This window comes from Vulpes vulpes, chromosome 3, assembly GCF_048418805.1.
Source record: "Vulpes vulpes isolate BD-2025 chromosome 3, VulVul3, whole genome shotgun sequence".
In the NCBI taxonomy this organism is placed as follows: domain Eukaryota; kingdom Metazoa; phylum Chordata; class Mammalia; order Carnivora; family Canidae; genus Vulpes; species Vulpes vulpes.
The window spans coordinates 85,638,552-85,657,234 of NC_132782.1; the positions used below are offsets into that span (position 1 = coordinate 85,638,552).

At 42.5% G+C, this 18,683-nt stretch overlaps 1 protein-coding gene, 1 long non-coding RNA gene and 1 pseudogene across 4 annotated transcripts in view; 2 read left to right on the top strand and 1 right to left on the bottom strand.

Annotated features, from left to right (window-relative positions):
- LOC140598279 (uncharacterized) overlaps positions 1-13,690 on the bottom strand; it is a 50,317-nt gene extending 36,627 nt beyond the window's left edge. The window contains exon 1 of one of the 2 annotated variants that reach the window (XR_012000549.1): positions 12,947-13,080. This is a non-coding gene — a long non-coding RNA (uncharacterized lncRNA). Of the gene's footprint in view, positions 1-12,946; positions 13,081-13,577 lie in introns of those variants that run through there. The other variant, XR_012000548.1, reaches the window with a different exon arrangement.
- On the top strand, positions 4,650-5,052 carry LOC112910007 (small ribosomal subunit protein eS17-like; annotated as a pseudogene).
- BAIAP2L1 (BAR/IMD domain containing adaptor protein 2 like 1) overlaps positions 13,210-18,683 on the top strand; it is an 87,765-nt gene continuing 82,291 nt past the window's right edge. For both annotated transcript variants that reach the window (XM_025986257.2, XM_025986258.2), the window contains exon 1: positions 13,210-13,580. In XM_025986257.2, the coding sequence (XP_025842042.1) occupies positions 13,530-13,580 (51 nt within the window). In that variant the 5' untranslated portion in view covers positions 13,210-13,529. The remainder of the gene's footprint in view (positions 13,581-18,683) is intronic.

The following is an 18,683-nucleotide window of genomic DNA, read 5'->3' on the forward strand; positions in this document are numbered from 1 at the left end:
ACAGTTTCAAAAGGCAGAGAAGGATAAAGGGTCTGTCCTAGAAAGGTGGGCCAAACCAAGTTGGAAAGAATCAGGGAACTGAGATCTGAGATTTGAGCATGGGCCCAAATTCCAGCAGCTTGTTTCGCTTCCTCCAAAGTGGTTTACTGCAAATAATGGCTTGTGTGCCAAGCAACAGTTTCAGCCTGGTCACCTAGCCCATCTATGGCTGGTCACCTTCTCTACCATCACTATTGCTAAGTCAGTGATTCGTTTTGCTGGGTGGATCAGCAAAATAAATAACAAATCAAAAAGTGTTTACCCTTCAAAAAGTAATAATAACAACAAAACCTGAGATGCGTCTGCACCATAGTTGTATGACCCATGAGGGGTGTGGAAATTCCACCTGACTTTACAAGGCTTGGATCCTGAGGTGGGGGTGAAAGAGCAGGCCAGCTGATCTCAGGGTGAGCTGCAATCTGTTGACAGTGAAATGGAATGATCTGGAGAGATCAAAGACAACTGTGAAGGGGGCAGGGTAGGCAGGCTGCAGCCTCAAAGTAGGGACCTATGACCTTCACCCAGCCTCTACTAAGCTCTCCGGGGCCTCCTTCTAGCCAGCAGCCCCAGAGCAGGGTGACTGCCTGATCTATGCAGCTGTTTCTCCCTCCTGTATATTCTGACGGGGAGCCTGGCCACCAGGTAGCCTGCATCTCTGGAGAAGTGCCGCTAGGGAAAGCATGGCCTCTGACCACTCTCAGGGTCATCTGAAATACTGTCTACTCCCACTTCTATCGATTAGGACACACAGGTCCAGGGACATGGCGTGACTGGATCCATTACAACTGAGACTAGAAACTAACCTTCCTGCCATGGTAAGCACACTATCCTCATACCCTGTCCCATTCCAATGGCAGCAGGAGACCCTAGTCACTGCATCACAATAGGGACAGGCCCTAGGAGCTCAGGGCTACTCTGAAGCCAATGTCAGTCAGGCTTACAATGGCTTGGGAATAGTACAAGGCATGAATGCTGCTCCTCTTTCCCAGCTGCTATTTCTAATGAAGGAAGAAGATTGAGTCTATACTCCAGAGTCTACCCAATAACCCAACAGCTAGCTCAATCAGAATGGGAGGAAATGCAGACACCCAAATAGTCTGTCTGCTTAATATCAACTGTTTTACAACCCAAGGAACTTTGAATGACACTTTGTACCAAAATCTCATCTCCTTTCATGTTTTGAAGAAAGCCACTGATACAGAGGAAATCTTCCAGGAATTATGAGTTCAATTATAGGCCAAGAGAAGGATCATCTTTTTAGCATGCATTCATAGTAATCCATGAATACTTTCCTTTTTGTGGCCTCTGGGAATATTGTCATTGTTGTTGTTTTCCGGAAACAATGACTGACTCAAAAGCAAAGTGGATGACTTATCTCTACAAGGCTTTTATTTGCCAATTTTGAAAAATGATTCAGAAATGTATTTCGTGGAAAGTGGGTGTAAAATTACGTTCTCTGATTAAAGTAAAATAAAAATGCTTTAAAAAGTGGCTTTAGGAAGCAAACTCACAGACGATTTTCTAGGATTTTCCAGAAGAGTCCCAATTTTAATAACATTCCCCGCTCTGGTCTCCATTAATCATATTCTTATTTAGCAGCCCATAGATCTTTCCATTTTATCTTCAAAATATGGTTATCCCCAAAATGAAGACATTTAAATGTATTAAAAGTTTCAAGAAGTACTTTCTCACTTTTTGGATTTTTCATTTGAAGATTCATCATGTTCTGTATATGTTGACATCAACACAACCACAAATTTTACCCAATTTTAATTACAGCATAGGTCACTTAGGAATGCTTTCAGCTGCAAAGAACAGAAAACTCAGTGCTTGCATGCCGTCGAGGTCCCATTCTCTCTCTCTCCACACAACAATCTCAGTTCTTTGACACCAGTCTTGTTGCTGCTTGGAGCTTGCGAGATGGCAGCTATTTCTTGCATGGACATCACCATCTGCTTTCTAGTAAGTTATTAGGGGGTCAAGCAAACAATTGCCCAAACCCTATTTTACTTTTTATCTTCTCAGCACACCTTCGTTAACTTACTTTGTCTCTTTTGCCAGAACGGTGTCTATTTTGTCATTCTTAATTGTAAGGGAGACCAGAAATTCAAGTTTCTTGCTCTCCAGACCCTAAAACAAAAGGGGCATTGAGTATTTGACATCATATGCCCGCCTGTTCCTTTACCAAGGCTATAGCAACTGCGGACTTTAAATATCTCTAAAAACAACAAATAATGCATAGGATGCATGCTTTTAATTGGTGAGTGCATCTTTTAAGGGTATAAAAATGGTGAAGCTCTTTCCACCATGAATTTGTGACTCCGACTTCCCGGCGCAGATTACTGCCTGACATCATAGCCAAACGCATGCTTAAAGTTTTATAGCGATCAGATACTAATGGGACATTACAAACTGGCTTAAGTGGCAAAATCTGTCTTTTGGACTCAGCAGAGTTTCCATTGATTCTTAAGCCTTCTTTTGCTTCTTGGTCAATGTCAATGTTAGGGACATTTTTAAAGAAACACGTAAATTACTAGTCAAGGTTTTTGCTTAATTATTTATAATTGTACGCATTTGCCTAATGGAAAATTTCATTTTATGCTGAATTTCAAAATCTTCAGGGCTAATACTTTGCCTTTTAGTGAAGTGGTTGCATTCTCTCTTCATTTATTGCCTTCATAGATCCATGAAATTCAGAGTCAGAGTGGAGGGACAATGATAGAGAAAAACGGTTACAGATGGTCTGAGCTGTTCTGGAAACAAATTCACTGGAAATGCCAAGGGCCCAAGGTTGAAGGGGCCCTTGCAGTGAGGTGGCACCTGGCAGGCACATGGACACAAACATGGATTCATAAGGCAGAAGTGCAGACAAAAAAAGTTCATCAGAGACAGGCCTTTGTTCTCTCCAAAAGAGAATTAACATGGAAAAGAATATTCCATTACATTCCACCCTCTCAGCACCCCCTGCTGTTCACATTGGGGCGTTGCTCAGCAATCCAGTTTTCCTTCTGGCTTTGCTGTGGTGACAGCGGCAACAAGGAAGGGCATGAGAATTGTCTATCTGGCTCAATAGATTTCTGTAAAAGCACTTCAGAGTGTCTTTCTCTAAGTCTTTCCTCCCAGGAAAAAAATAAAAATTCCAACTCAAGGTAAAATTGTTCCAGAACTTATTGTGCTTTTCTATCAAGATAAAATATTGGGCACACGGTGCAAGAATTTAAGTCTTACAAAGAGGAAATTTGCAGACATGGTCAATGTTTGGCATTTGCTAAATACAGAAAACAAAGCTGCCCAGGAAGAGAAAGTCTGGAACTTTCTCTGCTGACATTTTTCCCGTGGAAAAATAAAAGACAAGGCAAATGAAGACAGGCCAGGCAGATCTACTTCCACAAATGCAGCCGTCTTCCCCATGAAGCCAAATCACTAGGGTTTTCAGGACAACAGACAAATGTCTCTCTCTTTCTGCCCTTGGAAAAGTAAAGAATGTTCAGGTTATCTTGTTGTCTGCAAATAGCCTCTCCTCACAGAAGCCAATTCTGAACCTAGAGAATAAGACTTTAGAATAAGTACTGTAGACAGAAGTTAAAAAAAAAAATCAGAGAATTTTAGAACTGAGAGTAACTTGACCAACCACTCTATTTCGGAGGTGAATAAACGGAGACCAAGAAGTGGAAAATGCTTTGCCCGGTCCTACACACTGATAGAGGCAAGCTGGAATGTGATCCTCAGCCTCCTCACCCTGTACTTATCACTCCATAAGCAGTTTCAGATGGAGGCTACAAAGGCCCTTTTTCATGCTTCTGGCACACTGTACAACCCAGAATTCCTCCAATTATAAATACTCAAAATTACATATAAAATGTAACTAAAATATTTTAACACACAGCTGAGTTTGGGGAGAGAAAGGAAAAAAAAAAAAAAAAAGGAAACACCAGATGCCAAAAACACAAGGAAAGCAAAACAAGCCCCCAGGACAGATGACATGGCAGCCGTTCGGGGTATGGCTGTGAATGCTGGCACTGGAGGTGGGCCCAAATGGTCAGAGGTTTCAAATGTTTTAAGTTCCACTTGTAGAACGACTTGTGACCTGTACAAGATGGAAAGTAGACACCAAGATCCATTCACACTGGTGGGAGTCTCAGGAGACTGCATGCCAGTAAGAGGGGCATTGGAAAGTGCTTTTTAGGTAGGGAGAGGACAGAGGAATTTGGCTTCATTGGGATGTTTAGTAAAAAAAAAAAAAAAAAAAAAATACTATCTTAAGAGAAATTAGCCCACCAAGCCTGTGTGACATGCTTGGCAAGTGCAGAGCCTGAATTTTATATGTTCCCTTAGTAATTTTTTTTTTTTTTTGAAGTGGGCTCCACACTAGGCATGGAACCTGGACTCAGAGCCCTGAGTTCAAGACCTGAGCTGAGATCAAGAGTCAGATGCTTAACCAACTGAGCCACCCAGGGGCCCCACCTTGGTAATCATCTTGGAGTGCCTGGAAGGAACAAATGCAAAGCTTTTCTGGAGGAACACTTTATAACCCAGTCCACATGAGATTTTTATAGACAAAGTAGATCCCCACTAAAGATGACCTCATAATAATTACCAGACCCACTAAAATGAGCTACATTCACACCAAAACCATGAAGAAGTCAGCCCAGGTCATCATTGAGAAGTACTACACGTGCCTGACAGTAACTCCCACACCAACGAGCATGTGTGCGAGGAGATTGCTGTTATCCCCAGCAAGAAGCTCCACAGCAATATAGCAAACTATGTCACACATCTGATGCAGCGGATTGAGAGAGGCCTGAATGTATCCCCATCAATGTGCAGTAGGAGAAGAGAGAAAGGAGAGAGAACTATGTTGCTGAGGTTTCTGTCCTGGATCAAGAAATCATTGAAGTGGATAATGACACTAAAGAAATGTTGAAATTCTTGGACTTTGGGAGTTTGTCTAACGTGCAGGTCATTCAGCCTATAGTTGGGATGAATTCCAAAACACTGCATGGAGCCACTTGAATCTTTCTGCTGTGCTATCTTTAATAAACTTTGGATGACAACAACAAATTCCCAAGACAGATAAGAAAATGTTGTGATTTGCCATGACAGAGAATCAGCTAACACAACCATGGCTAAATGAAAGGATAAGTAGCCAAACCAGACAAAATAAAACCAAACAGAAACTACAGAACAATCTGGGAGAGACTATAAAATAATATTGTAAATGATTACAGTGGTTACATAATAGAAACCATAAGGAAATAACATCCAAAAGAGAAACGTAAAGATCCTATAAAAAGAGATTAGATTAGCAATTTTAAAACTTCCCACAAAACAAAGTTCAGACCTAGTTAGCCTCTCAGGCAAATGCTACTAAACATTCAAAGAAAAATAAATACCAATTCTTCATAAACTCTTCCAAAAAAAAAAAAAAAAAAAAAGAAGAAGAAGAAGATGAAGGAACACTTCCCAATTCCTTCTATAGACTCAGTTATTACCCAATTATCAAAACCATTCAAAGACATCACAGGAAAACAACATAGCAATGTTCCTTATGATATAGATGTGAGAGCCATCAACAAGATACTAGGAAACTGAATCCACCAATAATAAAAAGGGTTATAGACCATGACTAAGTGGAATTTATCCCAGGAATGCAAGGCTAATTCAAAACACAAAAGTTCAATCATTATAATATGCCAAATCAACAGAACAAAGGACAAAAAAATCCATGAACATCTCAATAGACATAGAAAAAGCATTGACAAAATCTGACACTTTCATGATAACGACACTTGACAAACTAGGAATAGAAGGGAATTTCCTCAATCTGATAACAAGGTTTGAGATAAATATACAAAAATCAATTATATTTCTGCACACTCTCAATGAACAATTGGAAAATGAAAATTAGAACACAGTTCAATTTACAATAGCATTAAAAAAAACTTAGGAATAAATTTAACAAAAGAAGTGTAGTGGTGCCTGGGTGGCTCAGTTGGTTAAGCATCTGACTCTTGATTTTTGGCTCAGTCATAATTTAGGGCCATGAGATGGAGCCCTGAGTTGGGCTCTGTGCTCACTGTGGAGTCTGCTTGAAAGTCTCTCCCTTGGCCCTCCCCCTACTTGCTTTCTCTCTCTCTCATAAATAAATAAAAAAAATAATAAACAAATAAATAAGTATTTTTTTAAAGGAAGTGTAAAACTTATACTTTGAAAACTACAAAACATTGTTTAAAAAAATGAAAGACCTAGATAAGTGGGAGGACATTCCATGTTCATGGATTAGAAGATTTAACATTGTTAAGATAGTAATACTTCCCAAATTGATCTACAGATTCCATAAAACCCTTACCAAAATACCAGATGCTTTTCCTGCATAAACTAACAAGCAAATCCTAAAATTGGCATGGAAATACAAGGCACCCAGAATAGCCAAAAACAATCTTGAAAAAGTCAAAGAACTTACACTTTCAAATTTCAAAACTTACTACAAAACTACAGAAATCAAGGCAGTAAGCAATTCAGTGGTAGGACAGACATACAGATCAATTGAATAGAATTAAAAGTCCAGAGATAAACCCTGACATTTATGGTTAATTGATTTTTGATGAGGGCGCCAAGACAATTCAAATGAGGGAAAGAATCATTTTTTTCAGCAAATGGCGCTGGGGCAACTGGATATCCACAAGCTGAAGGATGAGGTTGGAACCTTTTCTTACACTATACCCCCAAATTAACTCAAAATTAAATGCATATATATATGCTAAAACTATAGAACTCTTAGATGAACACATGGTAAATCTTTATGATCTTGGGTTAGGAAATGGTTTCTTAGACATGACATCAAAATCACAAGCAACAACAGAAAAAAAATAGGTAAATAAGATGTAAAATTAAATTTTTGTGTGTGTTTTAAAGGACAACACACAGAATGGGAGAGAATATTTGTGAATCATATATGTGATAAGACATTTATACCCAGAATATATGAAAAACACTGACAACTCAATAATCAGAAGATAACATAACACAATTTTAAAATGGACCAAGGATCTGAATAGACATTCTCCAGAGATGATATGCAATAAGTGCCTGAAAAGTTGCAGAAGTGGCATGTGGGTGACTCGGTTAAGCATCCAACTCTGGTTTCAGCTCAGATTGGTATCTCATAGGTTGTGGGAATGAGTCCCAAGTTGGACTCTGAGCTCAGCAGGTAGTTTACTTGGGGATTCCCTCCCTCTGCCCCTCCTTCCGCTCACAAGCACTTTGTATCTTTCTCTTTCTCTCTCTGATAAATAAATCTTTAAAAAAATACAAAAAGAAAAGATGCTCAACATGATTAGCCATTAGAGAATGCAAATCTAAACTGCAAGCTACCAATTCATACCCAGTATGATGGCTATAATAATTTAAAAAAACCAGACAAAACAAATGTTGCCAAACGTGGGAAAATTTGAACCCTCATATATTGCTGATAGAAATGTAAAATGATGCAGCCACTTTGAAAAAAAGCACTTGGCAGTTCTCAAAAATGTTCAGCATAGAATGACCCAGCAAATCTACTCTTAGATATGTACCTAAGAAGCACCAAAACTTATAAATGTTCATAGCTGTATTATTCACAAAAGCCAAAAAGTAGAAACAATCCAAATGTCCATCAATAGCTGAATGGATAAACAAAAGTGGTATACAATGGAATATTATTCAGCAATTAAAAGGAATTAAGGACTGATACATACTACAACATGGATGAAATTTGAAAACATTATCTAGATGGAAGAAACTAATCACAAAAGGCTACATATTATATGATTGCATTTGTATGACATGTCAGAGTAGGCAAATCTACAGAGACCAGAAAGTAGATTTAGTGGTTGCATAGCACTAGGAGAGAGGGTTGAAGGAAAATAGGGAGTAACTGCTAATGGGGACAGGATTTCTGGAAAATGTTCTAAAATTGATTGTACAACTTTATGAATGACCTAAGAACCATTAAATTGTACACTTTAAGTAGAAACATTGTATGGAATGTGAATTGTATCTCAATAAACCTATTTTTTAAACAGTGATAGTTAAAAGAGAACTAAATTATAGAAATAAATTAAAATTTAAAACTCAGTGAACAGATTAATTACATAGGAATTTGACACAGCCAAGGAAATAATGAATGATTCGGAGGATAATTCTGAAGAAATTATCCAGAACACAGCAAAGAAAGATAAAGATGTGAAAAACATAAAAGAGAAATATGATTTCTATACCCAGATAAACTAGAAGTCAGTAGTGAGAACCCTTTCAAATCTCCAGCTCTGATTTCATTACAAGTTTAAGTGTTCTTTGACAGGAGAGACAACAACTATTAAAGTGATGCAGAATAACGTAGAAAATAACAAAATAACATTTCACAGTACATTTTACAGTAACCAAACCACAGAGAAGATAGATGAAGATTTGAGCTTTCTTCAACAAAGTTGAGCAAAGTTGAAAAAAATTGAACAAAGTTGAAAAGCATAAGTGGCTCAAAATACCACTGAAGTGACAAAATTGGTTTTCACGTGTGCCTTCTGGAACCTATTGAATGCTTCATAGTAATAGAGCACTTACAGTATATGAATACATTTTGCATTTGATTCTTATTCACATGACTTTTACTAGACATTAATATGCCAGTATACAGGCATCATTTGGTGTTTTTATCAATAGATGAGTATTTACCCTTTTTTAAGAAAAATATTCTATTTATTTATTCATGAGAGACACAGAGAGAGAGGCAGAGAGATAGAGGGAGAAACAGGCTTTTGTGAGGAGCCCAGTGTGAGACTAGATCCCAGGACCTGGGATCACAATCCCAGCCAAAGGCAGATGCTCAACAATTGAGCCACCCAGGTGGCCCAGTATTTACCCTTTTTTGAGTGCTAACATTCTCAGGGTATTCATACAGCAGTGACAGGGAGTCTACTCTGCAATGCTCTGTACATTGTAGAAAGTTCAGGACTTTTTCTCAAAATCCATTTATGCTGATGCTTTGCTACCCTTTGATATTTGTTGAATTGATTGTAACATTTGTATATTCTTGTCAAGGACTTCAGAGCCGCCACCCTGTTCTGCAGTCTAGTTTACTGTTCTTTGAAAGCTGGAAAAGCAAACCCCTGACCTAGTTGCTTTTTGTGAAGTGAAGAGCATCTTGGCTGCCTCATAAATGTATCTCCTTAACAGTGCTTGAGCACCTACTACATGCCAGGCACTGAATCAGCTGCAGTGCCCCAGACAGGAGTCACACCTGTCCTGGTGACATTTGCATTTTAATGGGAGAAAGGAGTGGAAAGAGTCTACAGATGGAGAAATGAACAAGGGAAAGATTACCTAGTCTATTCATTTCCCCTTGTTACAGAAACAAAATCCTATGCATTTCGTGGCTTAAGACAACATGTATTTCTTCTCTTACAGTTCTGGGGCAGAAGTCTGAAATGCGTCTTACGGGGCTAAAAATCAAAGTGTCCTCAGGTGCAGTTCTTTCTGGAGGCTCTGAGGTGAGGATCTGTGCACTTGCCTTTCCAGCTCCTGGTGGTTTCTTGTATTCCTTGGCTTGTAGCCTCTTCCTCCATTTTCAAAATACATCACTACAGGCTCTGTGTCTGTCATCACACCTTCTCTGACTTCTCCTATGTCCCTTTCATATGCACCTTTGTGATTACATCCAGTCAATCCAAATAATCCAAGATCATCCCCTCCTCCCAAAACCTTTGATCACATTTGCAGAGTCTCTGTGCCATAAGTTAACACTCATAGTTCCAAGCCTTGGACGTCTTTGGGGAACCGTTTACCAACCTACCATAGCAAGCGATAAGCACTACTAGAATGAAAATAGCATGCATGGCAGAGAGGGCCTAAAATAACACCTTCAGGTTGAGTGATGAAGGAAAGGCCTCTCTGAGGCTGTGTCTAGGCTAAAATCCAAGTCACGGGAAAATGCTGGGGGGTGGGGTGAGCACACTCTAGGCTCAGGGAACAGCCAGAGCACCCGTTAATTCTGAGAGCCCCTCACTGAGCTGCGCAGTTGAGTTCAGAAGGTAAAACCCCAAAACGAAAGTCAATTTGGACTGTGGCTTTCAAAGTCTTACTGATATTAATTACCATCTGCAATTGCTTCTTACAAGTTTTGTTCTCATAAACAGGATTTTTTATCTTTTAAAAGATTTTATTTATTTATTAATGAGAGACACAGAGAGGCAGAGACATAGGCAGAGGGAGAAGCAGGCTCCCTGCGGGGATCCTGACACGGGACTCGATCCCAGGACTCTGGGATCACAACCCGAGCTAAAGGCAGACACTCAACCACTGAGCCACCCAGGTGCCCAGGATTTTTGATTATTTACATTCAAGCAGGAGTTAAAAGTGGAAGCCTTGGGTGCCTGTGCCTGGGTGCAGCACTTTCTTACCTGGGGGAAAACTGCTGAGCAAAGGGGCCGCTCCTCATCTTCTCCTGCTTCTCACCTCATTCCTTTCATAGATTTCACTTTCCTTGCTCTGAGTCTCATGGAGTCAAGTTTAGTTTCAAGTTTGCATGAAACCAGCAAATGTGCTTGAAGAGCCTAATGCAAATTGCCTCTTGAGAGGTCTCCCTCCTTTTTTCTGAAAAATAAATTTGTTGGGGATCCCTGGGTGGCTCAGCGGTTTGGCGCCTCCCTTTGGCTCAGGGCGCGATCCTGGAGTCCTGGGATCGAGTCCCGCGTCGGGGTCCCAGCATGGAGCCTGCTTCTGCCTCTGCCTGTGTCTCTGCCTCTCTCTATGTCTATCATGAACAAATAAATAAATAAATCTTTAAAAAAAACAAAAAATAAATTTATGAAATTTATGTATGTATTTATTTAGAGCATGAGCAGGGGGAGGAGCAGAGGGAGAAAGAGAATCCCAAGCAGACTCTGCACTGAGCACAGAGTCCATCACAGGGCTCAATCCCACAATCCTGAGATCATGACCCAAGCCAAAATCAAGAGTAGGATGTTTAGCTGACTGAGACCCCAGGCGTCCCTCCCACCTTTTTACATCTACAGCAAGTTTGTCTCAACTAAGGCTTCCATTGCTGTCCTCCTTAAATTATACTTCTTACACATGTATTAAAGGCTTGGGTCAAGGCCAATTCACTTTGCACTCCTACACTGCCCCCCCCCCAACCCCCCAGCAGAATGTCTGGCACAGAGCCGATAATCAATACTCACTTGTTCTTTTGTGCAACAGACACCTACTAGGCATCTATAGGCCAACTCCTGAGCTGGGAGCTGAAGAGCCCTAGTCTTAATATCCATTCCAACTAAGAACTGACCATTCTGAAAGACATTCTAAAGGACCAGGATGATCCTAATCAGGAAATTATTTCCATAAAGGAAAGTTAAATAAGACTGAGTATCTGTTTGCCAATTTGCATACAGTTATGAACCTGGTCCTTTGATCAAATTTCAACCTTGGCAATCAAATCAGGCCATCTGAAATACTTGCTACTTTTATGATGGCTTGTAAATCTCTCTTTTCTGACTCTGAACTACACCGCTGAGCTGTGGGGTGTTAAAAGTTAAGCCTTGGGGATCCCTGGGTGGCGCAGCGGTTTGGCGCCTGCCTTTGGCCCAGGGCGCGATCCTGGAGATCTGGGATCGAATCCCACATCAGGCTCCCGGTGCATGGAGCCTGTTTCTCCCTCTGCCTGTGTCTCTGCCTCTCTCTGTCTCTTTGACTATCATAAATAAATAAAAATTAAAAAAAAAAAAAAAGAATAAAAGTTAAGCCTCTGCTGTCTTTCTAGCTCGTGGGTTGACTGACTTTTGCAGCAGAGAGTGAAATGACCCCATTCATCAGAAGGCACAGAGGTTAGTGCTAAGACAAAAGGTTGCAAGGTTAAGACACGGATTTTCAAGCTTAAATGAAAGCCAGTAGACATACTTGGAGAGCCTAATACATATTGGTTGTAATGATAAGGTCATGAGTTCATCTCAATATGGCAAATGAAACCTACCTGGCAAATCTTAGGAGTCAAATGCTAGAGATCTGTTAAGGAAAGAGGCAGCTGCTTCCACTGCCTGCAACCTAGGGCTGATGTGTTGTTTCCCCCAATATCCAAGAATATATCATCTTTTAATTCCCAAGCATGATGTTTTATAACTTGCAAAACCTGATAACATTGTCCCAGAGTCCAAGGGGTTATTTCTAAGTCCAGCTGCATCTCTTTCTCTTAGTTCTCATCCCCACCACACAGTGCCTTTGTGTACATTTCCGACTGCACTTTATCACAAGAGCGGGTTAGAAGCCTCATATCCTGACAGTTCATAAAAGATGCAATTGCCCCCAAATGAAAAAATTTAAAAACCAGAAGACCTCCTTGTTGGGAGGATGTCTCAGATATCAAGCCGTGGTTCCTGCTGGGAGAAGCCTGTTCTTCTGGATCCTCGGGGTTTGGGCTGGGGCTGGGGTGCCGACGGATTAGGGAGCCTCAGGACCCACGCACCTGCTCACACTGAGTGCCACGAGGAAGAGTTACCTCCACATCAGGTCAGCTCATCACGGTTTCTTAAATCTAGTAAGGATCTCGTGGAGAGCACAGCTATACTGCATTGAGTTAAAGATCATTCTTAATGCAAAGTTTAAAAACGTCCCGCAGTTTCTGCAACCAGATCTCGGCATTTATCAAGTTTCTAATACATCGGGAGCCTCCAAAACTACAGGTGGCAGCCCTCTCCTCCGTCTCTGAGAGCCCATGCCCTGGTATCTCTCAGATCTTTGGAGTCAGCGCGTGAGGTGCTCAGGACGAGGGTCAAGCAGGGAAATTGATACAACTGGGAGAAGCGGCTCCCTCTTCTCGCAGTCCCCAAAAGACAGCACTGAGGGGCACCCGGGGAAAACATGGGTGTCGGGGCCTCACCGCTCCCCGTGCGGGCTCTGTCCAAGAAGAACAGCATCGCGAGGTACCGACGCCTCGCGGGACCCGAGGCGCAGCGTCACCAGGAGCTCTCTGACCGCGGCAGAAGGGCGAGGGGCGGCCGCCCCGCTTCGGGCGCCTCAGGTGGGGGCGCCCCGCCCACTCGGCCCCGCCCGCCCCGGGTCGGCCCGCCTTCTCCCCGCCCGCCCCGGCTTGTCGGCCGCGCCCACCCCGCGCTCCTCAGGTGGGGCCGCCCCGCCCACCTCGGCCCCGCCCGCCCGCGCGCCTCAGGTGGGGCCGCTCCGCCCGCCCCGCTCGCCCAGCCGCGTCAGGCCGCTTCTCCTCAGTTCCTCACCGGCGGCGGCGGCGGCGGCGGCGGCGGCGGCGGCGGCGGCGGCGGCTGCGCTACAAGTTTTGACACTTTGGCGGCGGAGGAGCGCGGCGGCACTTCGGCGCCGACGGCTGTGGCAGTCGCCGACCCTCGAGGGCCCTTCAGCCGCGCCCCGGCGCTCCCGCCTCCCAGGCTTCGGGCGGCCACGAGGCCCGGCCGCGTCCTCCCGCGTTGGCTCGCCGGGCGGCTGCAGCCATGTCGCGGGGGCCGGAGGAGGTGAACCGGCTCACGGAGAGCACCTACCGGGTAAGCGGGCTCGGCACGGCCGGGGGTGCGGGGAGGCCCGGGGCCCATGGAAGACGGGGGGCTCGGGGAGGCCCCGGGCGGCTCGCGGTCGTCGCCGGGAGGGAGGCAGGGACGAGGGCGCCTTCCCGCGGGAACACCCTCCCCGCCCCCTTCCCGGCGCTGGAGACGCCCTCCTGCACTCACCGCGCCGCGGACGGGTAGAGGGGCGGGGGACGGCGGAGGCGGGAGGGGTCTGCCCGGTCCTGGGGGCCGCGTCCTGCTGCCCCGCTTCCGCTCCGGGTGCGAGTCGCGCCGGCGCGGCCGCTGCGCGCGAGCTGCCCGGGACGCGAGAGAAGCGTCGGGGTCCGGGGCCCGGGGTTCTGGCCGCGCCGGGGGCGCCTCTGGGGGGCGCCGCGGGCTCCCGGCGTCCGCTCCCGCCGCGACCTGACCAGATGGACCTAACCTTCAGGAACGCCTTGACGGTCACTCTTCTGAACTTGCGTTTCTCGCGGAAGAGCGTTTTTCCCCCAGAAACAGACACAGATTTAGGATCAGTGGCCAGCGAAGTACTTGTAAATGAATTCCAGTTGAAATAAGATACGTGTTTAATCATCTGCAAAACGACTTTGGTTTTAATTCGGCGTCGGCTCGTCGAACACAACTTCTCCAAATTGCGGCCATTTTTAATGCCCGCAGTGTGGTCAATTTTATAGATTTTATTTTTAAACCCTCGTGCAAGCTCTGCGTGAATTCCTGAAATCAGAGGGCTTTATTGCCTGTTGTAGGATAAGAATAAGGAAAAGCGTGAAAGTACACTCATAATCTATCCTCTGAGTTCAAAATATTGATTCCCTTCATCGGAAATCAGGCACAAATAAGCAACGTGAATTATACTTCTTGGATAGATATGGTATCCATAGTTGACACAGCATTTTTGGTCTCTACGTGACTATATTGTCTTAATAGAGGGCAATTTTTAGAATTCCCAGAAATTGGAACGTTAGGATTTTACATTTGTATTGAGTTTGTTAATATTTTAAATGATTTCTGAAGATGGTTGGGGTTGACAGTGTGTAAATAAAACATTTTTAGACTTGGGGGAATTGGAGCTACTCTGATAACTGTCAGTTAAGGAAAGTATGCAGTTGAGGAATGCAGATCATTGCAGATTTCAGGCAGTCTAAATATCCAGTGGGGCACAAAACCACGTGAACACCAAAGTTGCCTCCAAGAAGACAGGCACATCTATCTTTGAATCTAGGATGATAGATCAATTTGAGACAAGCAATCAGATGCTCTGAAGTAACTTTTGCTCCCCCCGCCCCACTTCTTCCTTTCACTTTTAACAATGACTCAGTGGAGGGGCTGTACCCAAGTGATTTGTAGTGCCACAAGTGCCAACCCCAAAGAACTGGGGCAGGATGCAAAACGTATGGATTTCACAGTTTGAGTTATACATATTTATAGACATCAGGCAGTGTAAGTCATTTTTATGGTTTGAGAAGTTATACACTGAACATTAGAGACCAGTTACCAACTGCTCCCCATTCCCAGGTATCTTAAAACATATTAAAAGCTCACAAATGTGGGATCCCTGTGTGGTGCAGTGGTTTAGCCCCTGCCTTTGGCCCAGGGCATGATCCTGGAGACCCGGGATTGAATCCCACGTCAGGCTCCTGGTGCATGGAGCCTGCTTCTCCCTCTGCCTGTGTCTCTGCCTCTCTCTCTTTCTCTCTCTCTCTCTCTCTCTCTCTCTTTCTCACTGTGTGCCTATCATTTAAAAAAAAAAAAAAAAAAAAAAAAAACCAACTCACAAATGTGTGACACCTCCGTGGCTCAGTGGTTGAGCATCTGCCTTTGGCTCAGGGCGTGATCTCGGAACCGGGATGGAGTCCCACGTTGGGCTCCCTGTGGGGAGCCTGCTTCTCCCTCTGCCTACCTCTCTTCCTCCCTCTCTGTGTCTCTCATGAATCAAAAAACTTTTTAAAAAAATCTTTAAAAGCTCACAAATGTATATTGATAAAGTTTAATCACCATTTTTTCATTCATGTTTTGGGAACATGTTTTTTATGGTGAGTGACGATAAAAGAATTTACAGCTCCAGACAGCAAGTATATATATAGTCTACAAAGTGAATACTGCTGGCTCATGTTTTGGCTATGATGGAAATGCATAGTGAAATTTTACATTTGCAGATCTGATTGAAATCCTGAAATCCTTCACCACCACCTCATTGAGTTCTTCCCCACCCCACCCCCCTGACAACCAAAGCTAAAAACAATTTAAGCTTAATGTTGTAAACTCACAGTGTGATGAGTCTAGTTATTTAATTACATTAATTCATTTTATTTTTAGAGAGGGAGGGAGGAGGATGGAGGGGAAAAGGGAAAGAGAATCTTAAGCAGCTTCGGTGTCTAGCACGCAGCCTGGATGCCACGGCTCAATCTCAGGACCCTGAGATCATGACCTGAGCAGAAATCAAGAGTTGGATGCTTAACTGACTGAATCTAGGTTTTTTTTTTTTTTTTTTTAAGAGATTTCCTTTATGTTACCTAACAGTCTACAGTGTTTTGCTAATAGAAACATAACCAGGTGCGTTGACAAAAGCACCTGCAAATGAGATTTAATGACTTGCTAGTATGGATTTTAGATTTTTTTTTTTAATACTCAAATTTCTCCAACTTTGAAATAAAGGAATAAATTCTTTGGGGAAAAGTAGGGGATTATAAAATGTAATTCTCTGTATGCAGTATCAAATATCTTTCAGTATTTATTTACACATTTGCTGAGTTTTCTAAAATGTGTACTTAGACAAATGATTACTAGAGACCCATACTGAATCCCAGGAGGATGCGTGTTTTATGGCTTCACAAACAAATGGTATGATAATAAGCCCCAAAATGTCAAGTAATGTTACTGTTGCTAATTAGAGTTCAGCCCAAGATTCCTCCCCATATCCACATAGTATGCCCATAATTTGCCCTCAATGCTTACTTGTGATTTTGCATGGTTTTCTGATGAGTACATGCTTTAGTGGTATGAGGAAGAAGTAAAGTTCAAAAAAACCTTTAATTAAGAGTAACCACAACCTTCCTAGAACTTACAACTGCTAAAGTCTTAGGAAGTTGAGGACAGATGAGTATGAGGTCATCTATACCTATTTTACTTTTGCTAAGGAGCTGCGAAGAGGAAAAATGTCACTTAAAAAGGAGGGAGAAAAGGGCACATAAGTCTTTGTTTAAATGTCATCTTCTCAGAGAGGTCTGCTCAAACAACTCTTCAAAATTGTAGACAACACCATCCATCTCCCAATCCCATCCAACTTTACCTTTCCTGCGTAGTGCTTAGGACATTTTACGTGAACATTCACTTATCTCTCATCCCTCTCCAACTAGAATATTAGCTCCCAAAGGAAAAGAGCTTGGCTTTGTTATATTCTGAATAGTTACTGGGCATGTAGTAGGTGTGCGGGTTTGTTGATTATGTGAACATTTATTTGATTTATTTAGTAAATACCTAGGCTATTACTTGATACTTTACATAGAGCATTTGTTTCATTCTAGTTATACATCAACCCTGGAGGTGGATGTGGATTTTGTTACTTTTGAGAAACTGAGGCCCAAAAGTCTAGGAGGGACCAGTATCCACATGCCTTTTACCCTGCCAGTTTCCATTCCTCTCCTTTTTGAAAAGTAGTTTAGTCTCTAGTGAGCAACAGATGCACAAATCAAATGCCTTTTCATAATTTGGTGATCTAAGATGTCAGGATTTTCTGCCATTTTGTTCACCATCTTTGTTTTGAACAAAAATTTGTTTAATAAAAAAATGAGGTACTTTTGTTCTTTAATCGGGTCAAGCAAGCATCTCCGCATGTGTACTGGGTTTTGTTTGTTTAATGATTCTTTGTTTTCTGGACTTGGATTTAATTGGGGATGTGGAAGTGAAAGTCCCTACCTAGTTGGCTTCCAGTGTGGACTGTGGTATACAGGTCCAGCTTGTGAAGGTTTCAGTTGTCTTGTGTGCTTATTGCGATAGCTGTATACACTATTTGATCGCTTCATCTGTTCCCAGAACACTACTTTCTTCAGGTATGCTGAAGATAAAATGGGATTTGCAAAGGCCCAGACATTGCTCTTGGCTCCATGATGGCCATAAAAGGGGACAGTAAGAATCAGGTGCCAGTAGCAGCAGCAGAAAGAGTTGCCAGGTATCAAATATTAAACTAAACAGCCCTGTATTGTAGCTTTTTGTCTGGTAAAATGAAAATACAAACAATGGTTGTCTTTTTCTGTCATACATTTTTTCCTGATTGGAAAGAGGTTTTAGAACTATGATAACATTATTACTATGTAGAGCAATGTCCTTTATTATGAAGCTTGGGAGGCTGGGAACACTTGGCCAGGTGATACCATTTATAAGTTTCAGGTTGCTTTTGAGTTTACATTTGTTACATTATTCCAGTAATGGGCATTAATTCTTGCCTGGCACTTCCGTTATAATGGGCCACAGGTCTGCGTGTGTTAGGGGAAACCTAATGTGCGTGGAATTTCAAAAAATTGGATTTTTGTTTTTCATCAGCATTCTACACAGCTATTTATTCTGTAGTTCAAAAGTAAAGATTATTATAAAAGCTACAGAAACATTAACTTATCTGTTGACATTTGCAAGTATATTTTTTATTTCTTAAACATTTTATTGAATTATACATTTTGAAAGGTGTGCTTTGGTGTATATAGCTCACAAAATCCTCTCTAACAACAACAACAAAAAAAAACCCAAAAACCCAAAAACCCAAAATCATCTCTAACTGAACACATGTGTATAACCAACACCCAGATCAAGATACAAACCATGACCAAGCCCTCCTGAAGTCCCTTTTGTGCCCCCTTCCAGTCACTGTGCTTCCTCCAGGATAACTACTCTCCTTAACGTCCAACAGCACTGATTAGTTTGGCCCATTTCATCTGACGTCTTTCACCCAGTGTGTTTGTAAGATATACCCCTGTTGGAGTAATTGTAGTTCATTCTTATTACTGTGTAGTGTTGTACTAGGCAAATATATCACCATTTATCTATTCTTGTGAGGGGCTTTCAGATTGTTTTCAGACTACTCCAGGATATTGT